The sequence below is a fragment of the Balaenoptera ricei genome, chromosome 12 (genome assembly GCF_028023285.1).
Source record: "Balaenoptera ricei isolate mBalRic1 chromosome 12, mBalRic1.hap2, whole genome shotgun sequence".
Classification (NCBI taxonomy): domain Eukaryota; kingdom Metazoa; phylum Chordata; class Mammalia; order Artiodactyla; family Balaenopteridae; genus Balaenoptera; species Balaenoptera ricei.
This window is the reverse complement of record NC_082650.1, coordinates 54,640,930-54,662,823: the sequence shown is the minus strand read 5'-3', so window position 1 is coordinate 54,662,823 and position 21,894 is coordinate 54,640,930. Positions and strand designations below refer to the sequence as shown.

The following is a 21,894-nucleotide window of genomic DNA, read 5'->3' as shown; positions in this document are numbered from 1 at the left end:
CTAGGTATTTTATTCTTTTTGATGCAATGGTAAATGGGATTGTTTCCTTCATTTCTCTTTCTGATCTTTCATTTTTAGTGTATAGGAATGCAAGAGATTTTCTGTGTATTAATTTTGTATCCTGCAACTTTATTGAATTCATTGATGAGCTCTAGTAGTTTTCTGGTAGCATCTTCAGGATTTTGTATGTATAGTATCATATCATCTGTAAAAGGTGATAGTTTTACTTCTTCCTTTCCAATTTGGATTCCTTTTATTTTTCTTCTCTGATTACCATGGCTAGGACTTCCAAAACTATGTTGAATAAAAGTGGTGATGGGACTTCCCTGGTGGCATAGTGGTTAAGAACCCACCTGCCAATGCAGTGGACACAGATTTGAGCCCTGGTCCGGGAAGATTCCACATACCGTGGAGCAACTAAGCCCATGCAGCACAACTACTGAACCTGTGCTCTAGCGCCTGTGAGCCACAACTACTGAGCCCACACCACAACTACTGAAGCCCACATGCCTAGAGCCTGTTCTCTGCAACAAGAGAATCCGCCACAATGAGGAACCTGCACACCACAATGAAGAGTAGCCCCCGCTTGCCACAACTGGAGAAAGTCTGCGTGCAGCAACAAAGACCCAATGCAGCCAAAAAAAAAAAAAAAAAAAAAGATGGTGAGAGTGGACACCCTTGTCTTGTTCCTGATCTTTAGAGGAAATACTTTCAGCTTTTCACTGTTGAAAATGATGTTTGCTGTGGGTTTGTCATATATGGCCTTTATTATGTTGAGGTATGTTCCCTCTATGCCCACTTTCTGGAGAGTTTTTATCATAAATGGGTGTTGAATTTTGTGAAAAGCTTTTCCTACATCTATTGAGATGATCATATGGTTTTTATTCTTCAATTTGCTAATGTGGTGTATCACACTGATTGGTTTACGTATATTGAAAAATCCTTGCATCCCTGGGGTAAATCTCACTTGATCATGGTGTATGGTCCTTTTAATGTATTGTTGGATTTGGTTTGCTAGTATTTTTTGAGAATTTTTGCATCTATGTTTCTCAGTGATATTGGCCTATAATTTTCTTTTTTTTGTGGTATCTTTGTCTGCTTTTGGTATCAGGGTGATAGTGGCCTCATAGAATGAGTTTGGGAGTGTTCCTTCCTCTGCAGTTGTTTTTTTAAAAAAATAAGTTTATTCATTTCTTTATTTTTGGCTGCATTGGGTCTTCATTGCTGCGTGCAGGCTTTCTCTAGTTGTGGCGAGCAGGGGCTACTCTTTGTTGCAGTGCACAGGCTTCTCACTGTGGTGGCTTCTCTTGTTGCAGAGCACGGGCTCTAGAGCACAGGCTTGGTAGTTGTGGTGCACAGGCTTAGTTGCTCCGCGGCATGTGGGATCTTCCTAGACCAGGGCTCGAACATGTGTCTCCTGCATTGGCAGGTGGATTCTTAACCACTCTGCCACCAGGGAAGCCTCCCTCTGCAGTTTTTTAGAAGAGCTTCAGAAGGATATGTGTTAGCTCTTCTCTAAATGTTTGATAGAATTTGCCTGTGAAGCCATCTGGTCCTGGACTCTTGTTTGTTGGAACATTTTATTTTTAAAACAATTTTCCAATTTTTTTTAAAGAATCAATTTTATTTATTTATTTATTTTTGGCTGCGTTGGGTCTTCATTGCTGCCCGCGGGCTTTCTCTAATTGCGTTGAGTGGGGGCTACTCTTTGTTGAGGTGCATGGGCTTCTCATTGTGGTGGCTTCTCTTGTTGCAGTGCATGGGCTCTAGGTGTGCAGGCTTCAGTAATTGTGGCATGCAGGCTTGGTAGTTGTGACTCACAGGCTCTAGAGTGCAGGCTCAGTAGTTGTGGCTCGCGGGCTCTAGGGCGCAGGCTCAGTAGTTGTGGCACACGGGCTTAGTTGCTTTGCAGCATGTGGGATCTTCCTGGACCAGGGCTTGAACCCGTGTACCCTGAATTGGCAGGTGGTTTCTTAACCACTGTACCACCAGGGAAGTCCCTGTTGGAAGTTTTGAAATCACAGTTTCAATTTCAGTACTTGTGATTGGTCTCTTCATGTTTTCTATTTCTTCCTGGTTCAGTCTTGGAAGGTTGTATGTTTCTAAGAATTTGTCCAGAGTTGCTTGTAGTAGTCTCTTATGATCCTTTGTATTTCTGTGGTGTCAGTTGTAACTTCTCCTTTTTCATTTCTGACTTTATTGATTTGAGCCCTCTCCCTTTTATTCTTGATGAGCCTGGATAAAGGTTTATCAATTTTGATTATCTTTTCAAAGAAGCAGCTTTTAGTTTCACTTATCTTTTCTGTTGTTTTTTTCATCTCTATTTCATTTATTTCCACTTTGATCTTTATGATTTCTTTCCTTCTACTAACTTCGGGTTTTGTTTGTTCTTTCTCTAGTTGGTTTAGGTATAAGGTTAGGTTGTTTATTTGAGATTTTTCTTGTTTCCTGAGATAATATTGTATTGCTATAAACTTCCCTACTAGAACTGCTTTTGCTGTGTCCCATAGATTCTGGATCATCATGTTTTCCTTTTCATTTGTCTCTAGGTATTTTTTGATTTTCTCTTTGATTTCTTTGGTGATCCATTGGTTGTTTAGTAATATATTGTTTTAGTCTCCACGTGTTTGTGTTTTTTACATTTTTTTCCTGTAATTTATTTCTAATCTCATAGTGTTTTGGTCCGAAAAGATCCTTGATATGATTTCAGTTTTCTTAAATTTACTGAGGCTTGATCTGTGACCCAATATTTGATCTATCCTGGAGAATGTTCCATGTGCACTTAAGAAGAATATGTATTCTGCTGCTTTTGGAACGTATGCTCTATAAATATCGATTAAGTCCATCTGGTTTAATGTGTCATTTAACACCTGTGTTTCCTTATTGATTTTACTGTCTGATGTGTCCATTGGTGAAAGCAGGTTGTTAAAGTGCCCCACTATCATTGTGTTACTGTCAGTTTCCCCTTTTATGGCTGTTAGTATTTGCCTTATGTATTGAGGTGCTCCTATGTTGGGTGCATATGTATTTGGTGAGCATCTTTATGTTTGTAACTTTGAACCCTTTACTAGGTAAATTTTCACTTATCTCTGTTTCATTAAGGGTTTTTCTAAGGTTTTATCTTGTTCTTTTGTTTGGAACATATTCCTTTTGTTTATTCATTTTCTTTGACAGTCTGTGTTATTTTTCTATTCATTAGCTAAAACAGTCACCTCTCCCAGTCTTGAAGGAGCGGCCTTGTGTAGGAGGTGAACCTTATTGTTCCACCCTGCTCTAGCTCTTGGTTGTCTCAAATCTTTGTGATTGTTCAAGCAGCCTACTTTATTCTTAGTGGTTTCTGGTAGTTGAGGGTGTGCAAAGACCTGTTGGTGTCCCAAAAGGGGTGGATCTCAGTCAGCACCTAGGTGCAGGCTGATTGGAAGCTAGGCCCTCAGGCAGCAGCTTTTCAAATGTGCAAATATAGCTCTTTCAGGGGCAGATGGGCATTTCTGTCTGCCCTCTTTGCACTGAGCCCTGAGGTAATAGCTAGTTAAGAAGTTTCTTTGTTTGCAGCTGTCCCATTAACACAAGAACACAAGCCCCATGAACACAGGCCTTGCTGGCCACCAGACTCAGGCTATCAAGGGATGTAGCACAGCCACAGAAGTTGGGGCACCACACATATCACAGGCTCTTTTCCTGGAGATGCTGGTGATGTAGGGCAGGACAGAGGGAGAGCGTGAGGATGACACCCACTGGCCTCCGTGATCTCTGGAGAGGATTATAATCAGCCCTTAGATGTGTTTAGTTAGGAGTCTGCTCCTCAGGCCACAGCTATGAAGATAAGCTAATAGGCCTCTTTCACAGGAAGTCTGGGGGTGCATTTCAGTCTGCTGTCTCTGTGCTGTGCCCTGGGGTGGTTAGCCAGTTAAGAACTGTTTGTCCATTTGCTACAGTCCTACAGGACCCACTGGCCACTAGAGCCACGTGATCAGTGGGTGTCACAAAAACCAGGGCACTAGGTGTATGCACAAGGTCTTTCTGGGAGATATTAGCGACCTAGAGTGAGGTGGAGGGAGAGTGCAAATATGGCCCCACCAGCCTGTGTGGACTTTGGAGAGTGTTTCAGTAGGCTTCCAGATGTGTGTTCAATTAGAATCTTGCCCCTCGGGCCAAAGCTTTAAGATGAGCAGGTAGGTGTCTTTCACAGAAAGACTGGGCACTTTTCAGGCGGAGGACTCTCTGCTGGACCCTGGGGGTGAGCCAGATGAGTCTGCGTGAGCCCTTAAAGAACTGTTTTTTGGGTGGTTAAATTGAGTGAAGGTGGTCAAAGGTACAAACTTCCAGTTATAAGTTCTGGGGGTGTAATGTACAGTATGGTGACTATAGTTAATAATACTGTATTGTATATTTGAAAGTTACTAAGTAGATCTTTTTTATTTTTTAAATTAAAAAAAAATATTTAATTTATTTTTTTTGGCTGTGTTGGGTCTTTGTTGCGGCATGCAGGCTTCTCTCTAGTTGCGGCATGTGGGTTTTCTCTCTAGTTGTGGCATGTGGGCTCCAGGGAGCATGGGCTCTGTAGTTTGTGGCACATGGCCTGTCTCATTGAGGTGCAAGAGCTCAGTAGTTGTGGCCCCAGGGCTTAGTTGCCCCGTGGCATGTGGCATCTTAGTTCCCCGACCAGGGATTGAACCTGCATCCCCTGAATTGGAAGGCCGATTCTTTACCACTGGACCACCAGGGAAGTCCCTATGTAGATCTTTTAAAAAATTTTTAATTAATTTATTTAATTGAATGATAGTTGATTTACAATGTCATGTTAGTTTCAGGTGTACAGAACAGTGATTCAGTTATACATACATACATATATACATGTTCCTTTTCAGATTCTTTTCCCTTATAGCTTATTGCAAAATATTGAGTACAGTTCCCTGTGCTATACAGTAGGTCCTTGTTGGTTATCTATTTTGTATATAGTAGTGTGCATATGTTAATCCCAACCTCCTAATTTATCCCTCTCTCCCCTCTCCTCCTTCCCCTTTGATAACAGTTAAGTTTGTTTTCTATGTCTGGGAATCTCTTTCTGTTTTGTAAATAAGTTCATCTGTATCTTTTTTTTTTTTTTTTTTAAGGTCCCATGTATAAGCGATATCATGTGGTATTTATCTCTGTCTGGCTTACTTCACTTAGTATGATAATCTCTAGGTCAATCCATGTTGCTGCAAATGGCATTCTTCTTTATGGTTTAGTAACATTCCTGTGTGTGTGTGTGTGTGTGTGTGTGTGTGTGTGTAAACACATCTTCTTTATCCATTCATCTGTCAATGGACATTTAGTTTGCTTCCATGTCTTGGCTATTGTAAATAGTGCTACTATGAACATTGGGGTGCATGTATCTTTTCAAATTAGAGTTTTTGTCTTTTCTGGATATATGCCCAGGAGTGGGATTGTAGGATCATATGGTAACTCTATTTTTGGTTTAAGGAACCTCCATACTGTTTTCCATAGTAGCTGCACCAATTTACATTCCCACCAACAGTGTAGGAGGGTTCCCTTTTCTTCACACCTTCTCCAGCATTTATTATTTGTAGACTTTTTGATGATGGCCATTCTGACTGGTGTGAGGTATTTTTTAATATATTAAATATATTAAACTTTTCTTAAAATTAAATTAAAAATGAGACTAGAGAGAAAAAACCAAAACAAATTAAAAAAATTGTTTCTTGTTTGCTATATCTTGGTGGGTCTCATGGATGCAAGCCCTGTTGGCTTTCAAAGCTAAATATTTTGGAGGCTCATCTCTTAGATGCAAGTCTTAAATGCTGGGGTGCCAGATGTGAGGTCCAAACCCTTTGCTCCTCATGGAGAAGCTCGGAGTTGTGGGTCCCCTCCTGACTGTGGGTGGCTGTGTCAGGGGTGGGGTGTATCGTGAGATTGTGTCTCAGCCTCTTCTACCCGGTTCCGTGTGGGTTTCTTCTCTTTCACCTCATGTGTAGGAGTTGCTCACCTAGTTTTTAGGTTTCTTTCAAAGCGCATTGTTCTGTATACAGCTGTTGATTAGCTGTGTCCATGAGAGGAGGTAAGTTCAGGACCTTCCTAGCCACCATCTTGAATGGGAAGCCTCTTGCTTTTTTGTCTTCTTACTAGACTAGTGGGTAAGAGTGCCGTCTCCAGGGTCCTGCTGCCAGGGTTAACCACCCTGCCTGCTTACTTCCTGGCTGGTAAACTTGGGCCTTTGCCAAATGGGGGTAAGGGTAGCAAATGGTTTGTAAGGTTGCTTGAGGACAAACATATCCACACACACAGAAAGCTTAGAGCACAGGGGACCGAGGACATAGTTTATCACCTGTTTCCTCCCCCTGGAGTCTCAACTTCATCAGGGCAGGACTTTTTCTCTTTGCACTCCCAGCCCCTAGAATATGAATGGATGCAGAATACAGCTAAATGGTCCATATTCATTGGCCTCAGCCCTCATCCCACTGGCCTTCCTGACTACCCCCTTATAGTCTGACCTTCGCTTTTTTTACAGCCCCCCTTACAGCTTTCCAGTCTGGCCTTAACTCATCTTTGAGGCTCTGTAAGCCTTCTGGGCACTGGCTATGCGGTCTGCCCAGGGAAATCCCTGAGGCTGGTAAAATTATCTGATAAATATGGAGCATTTGGTGACAGACTTTCTTAGCTGAAATGTAACCTTTCATACTGGCAGCACCATTTGTGTGTAACTGCCTAAGCGTTAGTGGGAGTATTAGGAAACATGACTAATTGCAAAGTTTTACAATATTCCAGGTGTGTACATATTAAACATCATAAATGTGACTTTATCTTACTAAGGTAGCAAACGCCCTGTGGCGTGTTTGCAAGGCCCTGTGACAAGGCAGTTAGACCACCTGGGGAACATATGCAGCTTTTTTCCTCAAAACACCAGAGAGCAGCATAAGACAGAGCAGAGGGGCAGAGCACAGGACACAGAGGAGGGTGGCGTCTAGTAAGAAAGACACTCTGAGATCTGCGGAGGAGCCCAACCTCTAAGTCGTCCAATGTTTAAGGTGTAAAAAAGCTACCTTCAGTCTGTGCACTCAGTTGTCCAGCTAAAATCTCAATATGAAAATTAGCTTGGGAAAGAAAACTCCCAACTGGAGTCCAATTATACGCTAGGTGCGTGTAAGTATATTAGCTTGTTTATTCCTCATAATCACCAGTTACTAAATGACAGTTGGGACTTGAACCTGGTCCTGATTTCTCTTGAAGCTGAGACTCTACACACTGTACTTCCACTTTCTGCTGCTAAGCAGAAAACCTCAGTGGGAAAGTGTAGCTGGATTCTGTGCAAACTTGCAAATGCTCTGGACTGAATGCGTACAACTCAGCTGTCTGCACCTCAAATGACCCAGCTGGTCTAGGATAAAGGCTGCCTTTGCCTTATCTAGACAAATACATTTTTTTTTTTTTCCTGTCATGCTGGTCAGCAGTTACATGGCATTTAGCTAGTGTTAGCTTCTCTCCAGGTAGATGATGGTGATGTCAACCCCTGCATGCACTGCTAGCTAGTGGCATACTTTTTCTCCAGGGATTGGGTGGAGGGGCTCATAATGAATGAATCATATGTTCAACGACAGCTGCATTATATACAGTGCTTATTTAAACCAACAGTGATAGAAAACATAACTGTAGAAGAGAAAAGCCAAACCATGTATCCACCTTTCAACTGAGCTTGTATGTAGTGATAAGCTGGACAGAAAATAGTGTGTCTAACTTTAGACCACAGTTTGAGAGGTAGAGGTCTCAAGAGAAGCACAGGCATGTATGATTTGGAAAATAGCACTTACCTGGAAAAGAACAAGCTATTAGATTAATGAAGTAATCTTTTAAACTAATTTTTTAAGGTTAAAATACTTTATACAAAATAGTAAGTAATTTTTGTGATATCTCATGAAGCAAGACAAAGAAGAAGCTGGGTTTTTTTCTCATAAATTAGATCACCACCTCCCAAACTGATACCCAAAGGAATAGTATTTCATAAAATGTTAAAACAAATGCCTGAATTTTTTTTTTTTTTAATGGACAAGTTTGAGGAATGATATATCCTCCTCTTAACGATTTAAGGCTGGGGAGACACACTTTTTAAAGTATGACTATTTTTATTTCCAGGAAGTGGTCTATGGGGGGAAGAACTGCTTGGCAAATGCTGAAATTTCTAATTGTAAGATGAATTTGGATAGTTCACTCATGTGGTCTCTTAGTTTTCGAATCCTAGGTACTCTGATTTCCACGAATACTTTGTAACCAAACTGACAGACAGACAAAGAGGTGAATAATCTGAAGTTTCAGGTCCACTGATTTTTAGGAGGCATCCAAACCAAAAGAGCCCCTGAGGAGACGATCAGCTGGCTGAGTGGTTAATATGTAAGAAAGACAGTAAGCCACCTCTAATAGCTTCCTCACCATAAACAAGGGAGCTAGATGGACGCACTCCGCCTCCGTGCAGCGCTTACAGTCTATGACTTCATCGCTTATTCCCACAGACAAGTGACGGGACGCAGTGCAGAATGACTGCACTTCTGGGGTTGCTCCTCAACACAAAGGAACCAGAAATAAAGCCTCTCATTCTTAAATAACATTTATTATTGTTGCAAAGAAGTCTTTTTCAGGAGAACAAGTCTCACATTTATGTAAAGGTATATTGGTTATAGTTAGAGAAGCAAGTTTCACTGAGGTGCTCTATATGAAGTATGCCTGACCATGACTCTGAATTCAGCAATCTAATATTCACAATGTGTTGGCTGCCATTAGCTATTTATCCGAACATGCCTTTTTTTCCTTTTAAAATATGTGCCTGCACGGGGTGGAAAAAGAAACGCCAAGGGCCTGCTAAAAAGGAGAAGCCTAGAAAAGATAAAATTCCCACGGCAGTTCTGTTCAGCTGCAGTCCGCGAGTGCAGGAACAGTGTTCGTGTGGGGAGGCATTGCGCCCAGTGGTTTCTCGGTTTTAATGGTGTGAGAGCCCTTGAGGTTTTCCGCAGCGGTCAGAGGGAGTGGGAAATGCCATTTACTGAATCCAGTCGATGTTCAGGCAGCGCGCTATGAATGCAAACATGTCTGACACTTCTTCTATTACTTTGGCCGTGGGCTTCCCAGCCCCGTGGCCCGCCTTGGTGTCCACGTGGATAAGCAGGGGATTGTTCTGCTTCCGACTGCGGCCCACCAGGTACTGAAGGGTGGCAATGAACTTCAGGGAGTGAAGCGGGACCACGCGGTCGTCATGGTCCGCAGTGAGGAGAAGCATGGACGGGTACTGGATGTCGTCTGCCTCTGGTAGCTTCACGTTGTGCAGTGGAGAATATCTGAAAGGCAAAGGCACTTTGATGAGGCCGGATATCAAAATGAGAGTTGTGTGTCCACTAGGATAATCACGGGGACCGGTGGGCATAGTGACCTGTGTCGTCTACCCGCCTACCGTCACCGGCAGTGAGGACTGCAGCCAACTGGTCCATGGGTGACCACTGCAGACTAAGTTACATCACCCTTTGGGCTGTGAATGGCCAGGGCTATTGGAAGCTGGGGATCTGTGTCGTTTATTTCGCTCCCACTTTGGAAGCTTGTGTTAGAAAGAAACAGGGCTGTTGAAACAACCCAAAGTATGTGCATACTGACTGTCTTGAGGTGAATATTTTCATATTCTTCAGACTGACTTTTTCACTGCTACAAAGTGGACTAACTGTCCCTTTGTTTATATTTTACATGAAAAGATTTTAATTGAGGTATAGTTGATTTACAATATTCGTTTCAGGTGATTCAATATTTTTATAGATTATACTCCATTTAAAGTTATTATAAAATATTGGCTATATTCCCTGTGCTGTAAAATATATCCTTGTAGCTTCATTTTATACATAAGTAGATTGTATCTCTTAATTCCCTACCCCTATCATGCTGACTGTTCTTTTTTTTTTTGTACATGGTACTACAGTTACTCTTTTATTTATTTATTTATTTTTAAATTTATGGCTGTGTTGGGTCTTCATTTCTGTGCGAGGGCTTTCTCTAGTTGTGACAAGTGGGGGCCACTCTTCATCGCGGTGCGCGGGCCTCTCACTATAGCGGCCTCTCTTGTTGTGGAGCACAGGCTCCAGACGCGCAGGCTCAGTAGTTGTGGCTCACGGGCCTAGTTGCTCCGCGGCATGTGGGATCTTCCCAGACCAAGGCTCGAACCTGTGACCCCTGCATTGGCAGGCAGATTCTCAACCACTGCGCCACCAGGGAGGCCCCCTGATTGTTCTTTTAAATCACTGATTGTGAATAGAATGGGTGCAAGCCTTTCTTTTGTTGAAGAACTTGAAATCCACAGCGTACAGCAGCTTTTTGCCTGTTTAGTACCTATAAAACCTTTATTCTGAGCTCAGCTTGGCAGTCTGAGGAAGACCACGGGTCCCCTCTGGGCCAGCTTCCTGCCTGAAACCAGGGAACCTGAGCCGCTGACCCCCTGCTGGCTCACAGTCCAGCAGAAAGAAACTGCCTTTGGCCAATGGTGAGAAGGTTAGTGGAGGAGACACCTTCTGAAGCACAACATAAGTACAATCAAATTAAACAGCGATTGATAATAGTTAAGTGAAAGACATCTCTGGATATTTTTTCTTTACATTTTAGTCCATATGGGTGTCATGTTTTCCAAAGTGTTCAGTATTAATGAATTAAATAAACTATTTTAGTAGAGTTTTATTTTGGAGGGTAAATAGGCAAAAATAGTAAAATTTCTACTCAGTTAACCAAGCTAAGACTAAAACCTTCTGGGGTTTAGTCTCCTAATAGATAAGATGGGGGTGCCAATGGATCTGTTTTCTGATCTCATTGCAGAGTATTTCTGGATCAACCCCAGTCCTCCAGATAAGGGTTAGTTCTATGGGAAAACAAGTCTGGAAACTCTGCCTACTAATAATGCCTCTCCCCACCTCAAGAATTCACGTGCCACATTTACACATTCAAGACTCTGAGAAGTTCTGTAGAAAAAAAGTCTGTTAGGCTTTATTTTTCTCAGCCATTCACAAACTTGGAAATTTAAATTTTTGGGGGCATGGGGGACCCCCTTCAATATACTGGATTGAGCTCTCTGCTCATTGGGAGTAGCAAGTAAGAGGAAAATACAGCTCTGTGGGTGCTAGGTTAAAAAATTAAAGTCTGAAATAGGAATATCACGGACATCTTGAGAGAAAAAATATTTAGAACTCTTTTTTTGCTTTCAAATTTAATTTTAGAAGTATCAGGTTCCAGCAAATATTTTGTTGCCTTCAATATACAATTAACTCAGTATTTTCAACTGAGTTTAAATGGGACTTATCCCCCTAAGTGCATATTTTCTTAAGGTTAATTGGAACTATGGCTTCTTCAAATATTCAGCTTTCACCAGGATGTGTCAGTGAGGCTACTTGTGTATTTTAAAAGTTAAACTTTCCCCCTCCTACAGAACAGAACTGAGTAGTTTAAAAGTATTTATTATTAAAAAAATTCAAGTCATTTTAGCTGAATTTCTAAGTGGAGAGCTAACCATACAAAGCACATCAAATGAAGGAAAAAACCTGACTTCAGAAATTACTGTATCAAAATTTATAATTGACTGAGAAGACTGGGGAGAGAGGACATAGGCTGCTGGTGCTATTCCAAGAGTAATTCCTAAATACTGCTGGTAAAAATCCAAAAACCCCTACATGTGGGAAGTAAAGAGAGTGAAGAGCCAAAAAAGAATGTAGCTTGCAGTCTTGAGAATCTAAATGTTTGCCATTTTCTCACTGTTATCGCCAAAGTGTTGAGGGATACGAATATTTCAGTAATGCAACTTGTAGTTTCAAATATATGTGGTTATACTGAGAGCACAAAAAAAGCTTAACTGTTCTTGCATATATTCCTCTTCATTTCCTTATTTCTTAATTTAGAAAAAGAAATTCCATATATATGTAAGTTATAATGACTTTTTAAAAAAATTATTTTTTAATTGTTGCATTAACAAATTACCACAAATTTAGCAGCTTTTAAAAACAACATGGATTTCTTATCTCACAGTTCTATAAGTCAGAAGTCTGGCTTGGCTCAACTAGGTTCTCTGGCTCTCTCAAGGCTGAAATCAAGGTGTTGGCTAGCTGGGCACTTATCAAGAAGTTCTAGAAAAAAATCTACTTCCAGACTCATTCCAGCTGTTGGCAGAATGCGTTCAGTTCCATGTGGCTGTAGGACTGAGGTCCTTGTTTCTTTGATGGCTGTTGGCTGGGGTTGATCTCAGGTCAAACAGGCCCCCTTCCTTCAGTTTCAAAGCCAGCAATGGTGGCTCTAGTTCTCCTGTCCTCCTCATGTGTCCAATCTCTCTCATCTCCCTTTCTGCTGCATCCCCGACTCCCACCAGAGAAAGTGCTCTGCCTTTAAGGGTTTGTCATTAGATTGGGCCCACTCGCTAATCCAGGATAATCTCCTTATCCTGGTCAGCTGATTAGTAACCTTAATTTAATCTGCAAAGTCCCTTCAAAGAAGTACCTAGATTAGTGGTTGACTGAAGAACCAGGGGACAGGAATCCTGGAGGACCACCTTTAAAATTCTGCCCATCACATCTTTGTAATTTGTTGTTTTTGTTTTTGTAAAAGACCAGATCAAAACCAGGAAGACAGGTATTCCCACCACTTGCCCTACTTTTGCAGTAAATTACATGCAAATATGAGATATTGAAGGGCATGGAGTCAAACATTTATCCTTTTGACTATGTTCAGTATTCTGGTATCAAATTGTTAGCAACACAAGTATGTCAATATGAATTAAAACCTTACTTGATGAGCCATTCAAAGTGTTGTTTGTTGTCTGAGCACCCATAATCAGTGGTCCAGGCGTGACCAATAGTGTATTTATGGAACTTCAGCATGTCCATTACTCCAACTTGGGCAATAACACAACCAAAGAGGTCAGGACGCTGATTTGCACATGCAGCTAAAAATCAAGATAGAAAAGGGAGGTGGTCCATCATTAAACATCTATGTAATAAGCAAAACCAAAACAGAACAAAACAACACTTAAATGCTTTCAGAACCCTGGTTGTCTTTTTTCCAAGAGCACAGAAAGAAACCATCAGAAATCACTTGCCCAACAGCCCACAAGCTTTTCCCCCTCCTTCCAGTATATCGGAGGGGTGGGTATTGTCATCAGTAGTAGAGATTTACTCCTCAAAGTGAATCTCAGTGGAGGAACATTATATGAAAACCTCTAGGACTTTCTGTAAAACCTGTGTCCCCTCCTCCCATCCCCAGTTGCTTTCACAGGTGATGCAGGAGGCTAACGAACTTGTTCAGGATCTCAAAACTAGCCTGTGATATCGTGACACAATAAGAAATACCTGTTTAGTCTTTGTCCCCAGTTCCTAGAACAGAGCTCCTAAAACCCTTGGAATTTCCTGAGTGACAGGGTGAGAGGAGTGTCTTTCATAATTCATAACTAACCTCTTTCAACCGTATCTGAGTTCATGCTAATGAGGTGGCTCTTGGTGGGTCCCTAGATAGCTTCAGGATGGGAGCTGGTTGCCCAAGGAACCAACCATGTGATTAGAGGATTGGATCTTTTGGTCCCACCCCTGACCTCTGGGCAGAGGAGAGGGGGTGGAGATCAAGTTGGTGATTAACAGCTATTGATTTAATCAATCTTGCCTGCATAATAGAACTTCCATAAAATCCACCAAACAATGAAATTTGGAGAGCTTCTAGGGTGGTGAACACAGGGAGGCGCTGGGACGGTGGTGCGCTAACAGAGTATGGAGGCGCTCTGCGTGCACCTGCCCGCCCATACCTTATCCTATACATCTCTTCCATCTGACTGTTGCCGAGTTCTATCCCTTATAACAAACTGGTAAACGTAAGGAAAGAGGAGGGGGACATGGGAACCCCCAATTTATAGCTGTCAGTCAGAAGCATGGGAGGTCCAGAACTTGTGATTGGTGTCTGCAGTGGGGGCAGCCCTATGGGACTGAGCCCTTACCCTTTTGGGTCTGTGCTAACTCTGGGTAGTGTCAGAATTGAACTGAATTGTAAGACACCCAGTTGGTGTACGGAGAGTTGGGGAATTGATTGGGGTGGTATGCCCCCCTTCCCACATTTGGCATCAGAAGTGTTGTGAGCAGAAATGGCTCATACAGCCCAAAGCAGAATAGGGCCTAAAACCCAGCTCGGAGCTCTAACCGATATTGACACACCTTCTTGTCCTGTTGTAAAAATACTCTTCTTTGTACACTTAAAAACTTATTTTTTGGAAAATTCAATAAATGTTTATTGAACACCTGCCATGTGCCTGGCACTACGCCTGGGGATATGTCAGTGAATAATTTAGTGGGAAAGATAAAGAAGTGAACAGGCAATTATAGTGTGGCAATCACTACTGTTGAGAAAATACGGGTGCTATGGAAGTAGGGCATAGGCCAGAGTATGGAAGTTGGGGAGGCTTTGGGAGGAAGTAAGATCAAAGCTGGCACGACTAGGAGTTAGTCAAGGGATGTGAACTTTTCCTGCCTCTGACAAAAAACTGTTCCCACCCCAGTTCTGATTTCAGTGCTTATTCATGATACTGAATCCTGAGTCCTACCCCTGCAGATCCTTTTCTCCCACTCAGAGGTGGGAGGCGCAGGAACCTGGAATCTGTTCTTTTAAATAAGCATCTCAGCATCCTGATGGAGGAACTCCATCTCTGAAGGTCCCTTAAAGGACCTAGTTTGTTAAAAGGCATAAATGAATTCCTGAATATAAAACTCCAAAAATAAAATGGAGTTTTATTGGATGAACCAGTAAGTTACAACACAATTCTCCCACTACTGAAATCAGATGGCATTTTCAACGTCCTTTCCCATTAAAAATTTTAGATTCACCCTTAGTTCTTCTTTCTTTTACACTTCATATTTAATTCATATGCAAATTCAGTGGGCTCAAATTCAAAATATACCCAGAATCAGACCACTTCTCACTACTTCCATCGCCACACCCAGGTCCAAGCCACCATTTTCTCTCCCTGGGACAGAAGCCACCTACTTGGGCTCCTGCTTTTCTGCCCTTGCCTCCCCTTCTGTCTACCCTAACACAGTAACGGGATCAATGCATGATCCCCATTAAAAAAAAAACATGTCAAATCATGACACTTCTCTGCTCAAAACTCCCCCAAAGGCTTCTCACTTCACAGAGTAAACCATGCTCTCTGCACCGGCCACGAGGTCCTGCCTGGTCTGGCCTCCCCCCACCCCTAACCTCTCCCATCTCTCTCCCCTGCTCTCTCTGCCCAGCCACAGACATGGGCCTCTGGGGCCCACTGCTGGCCTCGGGCATATCGTCTGCCTCCTCTGACTGGAACGAAAGCTCCATGAAGGCAGAGCTGTTGTCTCTTTCGTTTGCTGACATATGCCCAGTATCTGGAAAAATGCCCAGCACTTCTTGGTGCTCTATAAATATTTGTCGAGTGAACAAATCAAATTTGTAGTTATTCGGTATTTAAGAATATTATCCATCTCCTTTCTCAGTTTCTTTCCACAAGCCACACGACTTGTGGGATCTTAGTTCCCCGACCAGAGCAGGGATGGAACCCAGGCCCCGGCAGTGGAAGTGCAGAGTCCTAACCACTGGACCGCCAGCGAAGTCCCTCCATTTCTTTCTTTCTTCTTTTTTTAAATTGAAGTATACCTGACTTAAAACATATTAGTCTCAGGTGTAAATCAGTGATTCGGTATTTTTATACATCACAAAGTGATCACCATGATAAGTCTATTTACCATCTGTCATCACACAAAATTATTAAATATTATTGACTATATTCCCTATGTTATCTGTACATTATATCTCTGTGATATTTTTATAACAAAGTTTGGACCTCTCAATCACCCTCATCTATTTCACTCATCTCCCCACCCCACTCCCCTCTGGAAACCACTAGTTTGTTTTCTGTATCTATGAGTCTGTTTATTTTCTGTTTGTTCAATTGTTTTGTTTCTTAGATTCCTCATATAAGCGAAATCATATGGTATCTGTCTTTCTCTGTCTGACTTACTTCACTTAGCAAAACACCCTCTAGGTCCATTCATGTTCTTGCAAATGGCAAGATTTCATTCTTTTTTTATATGGCTGAGTAATATTCTACTGTATGTATTATTATACACCTCATTTATCCATTAATTTATCAATGGACACTTAGGTTGCTTTCCTATCTTAGCAACTGTGAATAATGCTGCAGTGAACATATAGGGGTACATACCTTTTTGAATTAGTGGTTTTGATTTCTTTGGAAATAAACTCAGAAGTTGAATTGTTGAATCATACAGTAGTTCTATTTTTAACTTTTAAGGAAACTTCATACTGCTTTCCATAGTGGCTGTAACCAGTTTATATTCCCACCGGTGCATGAGGGTTCCCTTTTATCTGCATCCTTGTCAACACTTGTTATTTGATGTCCTTTTGACACTAGTCATACTGACAGGTGTGAGGTGGTATCTCATTGTGGTTTTGATTTGCATTTCCTTGATGATTAGTAATGTTCAGCATATTTTCATGTGTCTATTGGCCATGTGTATGTCTCCTCTGGAAAAATGTCTATTCAGGTCCTCTGCTCATTTTTTAATTGAGTTGTTTTTGATGTTGAGTTGTATGGGTTCTTTGGATACTTTGGACATTAACCTCTTATCAGATATATTGTTTGTAAATATCTTCTCACATTCAGTAGGTTGTCTTTTCATTCTGTTGATAGTTTTCTTCACTGTGAAAAAGCTTTTTAGGTTGTTATAGTCCTATTTGTTTTTTGCTTTTGTTTCCCTTGCCTGAGGAGACATACCCAAAAAAATTTTGTGAAGACCAATGTCAAAGAGTGTACTGTGTTTTCTTAGAGTTTTATGGTTTCAGTTCTTACATTTAAATATTTTTTTGAGTTTATTTTCACATATGATGTGAGAAAGCAGTCCAGTGTGACTCTTTTGCATGGAGCTGTCCAGGTTTCCCAACACCATTTACTGAAGAGGCTGTCTTTTCCCCATTGTATAGTCTTCCTTCCTCTGTCTTAGACTGACCATATATGTGTGGGTTTATTTTTGGGTTCTCTATTCTGTTGTCTATATGTCTGTTTTTGTGCCAGTACCATACTATTTTGGTTACTAGAGTTTGTAGTATAGTTTGAAATCAGTGAACATGATACCTCCAGCTTTGTTCTTCTTTCTCAAGACCCTTTTGGCTATTTGGGGTCTTTTGTGTTTCCAAATAAATTTTAGAATTATTCTAGTTCTGTGAAAAATGCCATTGGTATTTTGATAGGGACTGCACTGACTCTTGTACATTGCCTTGGGTAGTAGGGTGATTCTAACAATATTAATTCTTCAAATCCATGAGCATGGCACATCTTTTAATTTGTGTCATCTTCGATTTCATCAGTGTCTTAGTTTCCAGTGTACAGGTCTTCCACCTCCTTGGTGAGATTTATTCCTAGGTATTTTATTCTTTTTGATGCAATTTTAAATGGGATTGTTTTCTTAATTTCTCCTTCTGATAGTTTAAGGTACAGAAATCCAGATTTCTGTATATTAATTTTATATCCTGCAACTTTACTCATTTATTAGTTCTTTGGTGGCATCTTTAGGATTTTCTGTACATAGTATGTCATCTGCAAACAGTGGCAGTTTTACTTCTTTTCCAATTTGAATTCCTTTTATTTCTTTTTCTTGTCTGATTGCTGGGGCTAAGACTCCCAATACAATGTTAATAGAAGTGGTGAGAGTGAGCATCCTTGTCTTGTTCCTCACCTTAGAGGAGATGCTTTTGGCTTTTCACTGTTGAGTATGATGTTAGTGGTGGGCTTGTCATACATGGCCTTTATTATGTTGAGGTATGTCCCTCTATACCCACTTTGCTACGAGTTTTTAATCACAAATGGATGTTGAATTTTGTCAAAAGCTTTTTCCACATCTATTGAGATGATCTTATGGTTTTTATTCTTCAATTTGTTAATGTGGTGTATCACACTGATTGATTTACAGATATTGAACCATCCTTATATCCCTGGGATAAATCCTACTTGATCGTAGTGTATGATCCTTTTAATGTGTTGCTGAATTTGGTTTGCTAATACTTTGAAGATTTTTACATCTGTGTTCACCAGTGATACTGGCCTGTAATTTCCTTTTTTTGTGATGTCTTTGTCTGGTTTTTGTATCAGGGTGATGCTGCTGGCCTTGTAAAGTGAGTTCAGATGTGCTCCTTTCTCTTCAGTTTTCCAGAAGAGTTTGAGAAGATATGTGTTAGCTCTTCTCTAAATGTTCTGTAGAATTCACCTGTGAAGACATCTGGTCCTGGACTTTTCGTTTGCTGGGAGTTTTTTTTTTTTTTACGTTACTGATTCAACTTCATTACTGGTAATTGGTCTGTTCATACTTTCTATTTCTGCCTGATTCAGTCTTGGGAGATTTTAAGTTTCTAGGAATTTATCCATTTCTTCTAGATTGTCCACTTTATTGTGTATAATTAGTCATAGTAATCTCCTATGATCCTTTGCATTTTTGTGGTGTTTGATGTAACTTCTTCTCTTTCATTTCTGATTTTCTTTGGGCCCTCTCTCTGTTTTTCTTGATGAGTCTGGTAAAAGGTTTATCTTTTTATCTTCTCAAACAACCAGCTCTTAGTTTTATCAATCTTTTCTATTGTTTTTTAGTCTCTATTATTGCTCTGATCTTTATTATTTTAGTTACTTTAGGTGTTAGGTTAGATTGAGATTTTTCTTGTTTCCTGAGGCAGGCTTATAATGCTATAAACTCCTTTGGCTGCATCCCATTGATTTTGGATCATTGTGTTTCCATTTTCATTTGTCTCCAGGTGTTTTAAAATTTCCTCTCTGATTTAACAGTGACCCCCCCCCCCCACCGGTTGTTTAGTAGCATATTGTTTAGCCTCCATGTGTTTTTTGCAGTTTTTTTTCTTGTAGTTGGAAAAGATGCTTGATGTGATTTTAATCTTCTTAAATTTAGTCAGACGTGTTTTGTGGCTTAGCATGATCTATCCTGGAGAATGTTCCATGTGTACTTGAAAAGGATGTGTATTCTGCTGCTTTTGGGTGGAATGTTCTTAAAGTCCATCTGATCTAATGTGTCATTTAAAGCCAGTATTTCCTTAATGATTTTCTGTCTGGAATATCTATCCACTGATGTAAGTAGAGTATTAAAGTTCCCTGTTATTGTTTTACTCTCGACTTCTCCCTTATGTCTGTCAATATTTGCCGTGTACATTTAGGTGCTCCTATGTTGGGTGCATAAATATCTTTAAAAATTTTATTTTATATTATAGTTGATTTACAGTGTTGTGTTAGTCTCAGGTGTACAGCAAAGTGATTCATTTATACGTATACATATATCCATTCTTTTTCAGATTCTTTTCCCATATAGGTTATTACAGAATATGAGTAGAGTTTCCTGTGCTATATGTTAGGTCCTTGTTGATTATCTATTTTATATATAGTAGTGTGTATTTGTTAATCCCAAACTTCTAGTTTATCCTCCCCCCCCCCCCCCACACACACCTTTCCCCTCTGGTAAGCATAAGTTTGATTTTGAGATCTGTGAGTCTGCTTCTGTTTTGTAAACAAGTTCATTTGTATCATTTTTTTTTGGATTCCACATATGAGTGATATCATATCGATATTTGTCTGACTTACTGCACTGTCTGACAATCTGTAGGTCCATCCACGTTGCTGCAAATGGCATTATTTCATTCTTTTTTATGGATGAGTAATATTCCATTGTATATATGTACCACATCTTCTTTATCCATTCCTCTGTCGATGGACATCTAGGTTGCTTCTGTGTTTTGGCTATTGTAAACAGTGCCACAATGAACACTGGGGTGCATGTATTTTTTTGAATTATGGTTTTCTCCAGACATATGCCCAGGAGTGTGATTGCTGGATCATATCATGGTTCTATTTTTAGTTTTTTAAGGAACCTCCATACTGTTCTCCATGGTGGTTGTACCAATTTATATTCCCACCAACAGTGTAGGAGGGTTCCCTTTTCTCCTGGGTGCATAAATATTTATGAATGTTATATCCTCTTCTTGTATTGACCCCTTTATCATTATGTAATGCTCTTCTTTGTCTTTTGTTACAAACTTTGTCTAAATCTATTTTGTCTGAGTATTGCTACCCCAGCTTCCTTTTTGTTTCCATTTGCATAGAATACCTTTTTCCATCCCCTTACTTTCAGTCTGTGTCTGTCTGTGGATCTGAAGTGAGTCTCTTGTAGGCAGCATATAGTTGGGTCTTATTTTATTATCCATTCAGCCATTCTATCTTTTGCTTGGACCATTTGGTCCATTTGTGTTTAAATTAATTGTTGATAGGTATGTACTTATTGCCATTTAAAAAACTGTTTTCTGGTAGTTTTTGTAGTTCCTTTTTGTTCCTTCTTTTTTGCTCTCTTCCCTTGTGATGTAATGACTATATTTAGTGTTATGTTTGGATTACTTTCTCTTTTTTGCTTGTGTATCTACTATTGATTTTTGGTTTTGGTTATCAGAGGCTCATACATAACCACCTATATATCTTTGTGATTAAGTTGATGATCTCTTAAGTTTGAACACTTTCTAATAATCTTGCATTTATATTCCCCCCTGCCATATTTAATGTTTTGATGTCATATTTTAAAACTTTTTGTTTTGTGTATCAACTTAACTACTATTGTGAATATAGATGATTTTACTACTTTGTCTTTTAAACTTTTTACTGACTTTGTAAGTAGCTGATCTACTATCTTTGTTTACCTTTACTAATGAGTTTTTTTTCCTTTCATAATTTTCATATTTCTAGTTGTGGTCTTTTTTTTCCCACTTAGAGAAGGCCTTTTAACATTTCTTCTAGAGCCAGTTTAGTGGTCCTGAACTCTTTTTAGCTTTTGCTTGTCTGTACAACTCTTGATCTCTCCTTCAGATCTGAATGATAGCCTCGCCAGGTAGTGTATTCTTTTTTTTTTTTTTTTTTAGGTAGTGTATTCTTGATTGTATGTTTTTTCATCACTTTGAATATATTGTGCCACTCCTTTCTGGCCTGCAGAGTTTCTGCTGAAAAGTCAGCTGATAGTCTTATGGAAGTTCCCTTATAAGTAACTAGTTGCTTTTCTCTTGCTCCTTTTAAGAGTCTCTCTGTCTGGGTGTGGACCTCTTTGGGTTCATCTTATTTGGGACTCTCTGTGTTTCCTCAACCTAGATGTTTGTTTCCTTTCCCAGGTTAGGGAAGTTTTCAGCTATTTATTCAGATAAGTTCTCTGCCCCTCTCTCTGTTCTCCTTCTTGGACCCCTAAAATGTGAATGTCAGTTTGCTTGGTGTTGTCTCAGAGGTCTCTTAAGCTGTCCTCATCTTTTAGAATTGTTTTTTCTGTTCAGCTTGGATGATTTTCACTATTCTGTTTTCCAGGTCTCTGATCCATTCCTCTGTATCATCTAATCTATTGTTGATTCCTACTAGTATATTTCTTATTTCAGTTATTGTATTCTTCACCTCATTTTGGCTCTTCTTTATATTTTCTAACTCTCTGTTAAATGTCTCATTGTGTTCATCCATTCTTCTCCTGAGTTTGTTGAGCATCTTTATAATCATTACCTGAACTCTTTATTAGATAATATTACTTATCTCCACTTTGCTTAGTTCTTTTTCTGGGGTTTTATCTTGCTCCTTAGTTTAAGAACATAGTTCTGTCTTCTAATTTTGCCTAATTCTCTGTGTTTGTTTCTGTGTATTAGGTGGGTTGGTTATGTTTTCTGAGCTTGGATAAGTATCCTTAATATAGGTGATATCCTGTAGGGCCCAACAGCAGACTCCCCTCTGGTGACCAGAGTTACATGCTCTAGGGGTGCCTCCTATGTAGGCTGCACGGGCCCTTCTGTTGTGGCAGG

General features: G+C 40.2%; 1 protein-coding gene and 1 long non-coding RNA gene across 2 annotated transcripts in view; one reads left to right on the top strand and one right to left on the bottom strand.

The window, feature by feature from the left end:
• Window positions 1–21,894, top strand: part of LOC132376023 (uncharacterized) — a 112,536-nt gene that overhangs the window by 87,647 nt on the left and 2,995 nt on the right. The gene's annotated exons all lie outside the window — the stretch shown is intronic.
• PREP (prolyl endopeptidase) overlaps window positions 8,584–21,894 on the bottom strand; it is a 137,621-nt gene continuing 124,310 nt past the window's right edge. The window contains exons 14-15 of the mRNA XM_059941502.1: window positions 12,787–12,943; window positions 8,584–9,323 (exon numbers count right to left, since the gene is read on the bottom strand). Of these exons, the coding sequence (XP_059797485.1) occupies window positions 9,029–9,323; window positions 12,787–12,943 (452 nt within the window). The 3' untranslated portion in view covers window positions 8,584–9,028. The remainder of the gene's footprint in view (window positions 9,324–12,786; window positions 12,944–21,894) is intronic.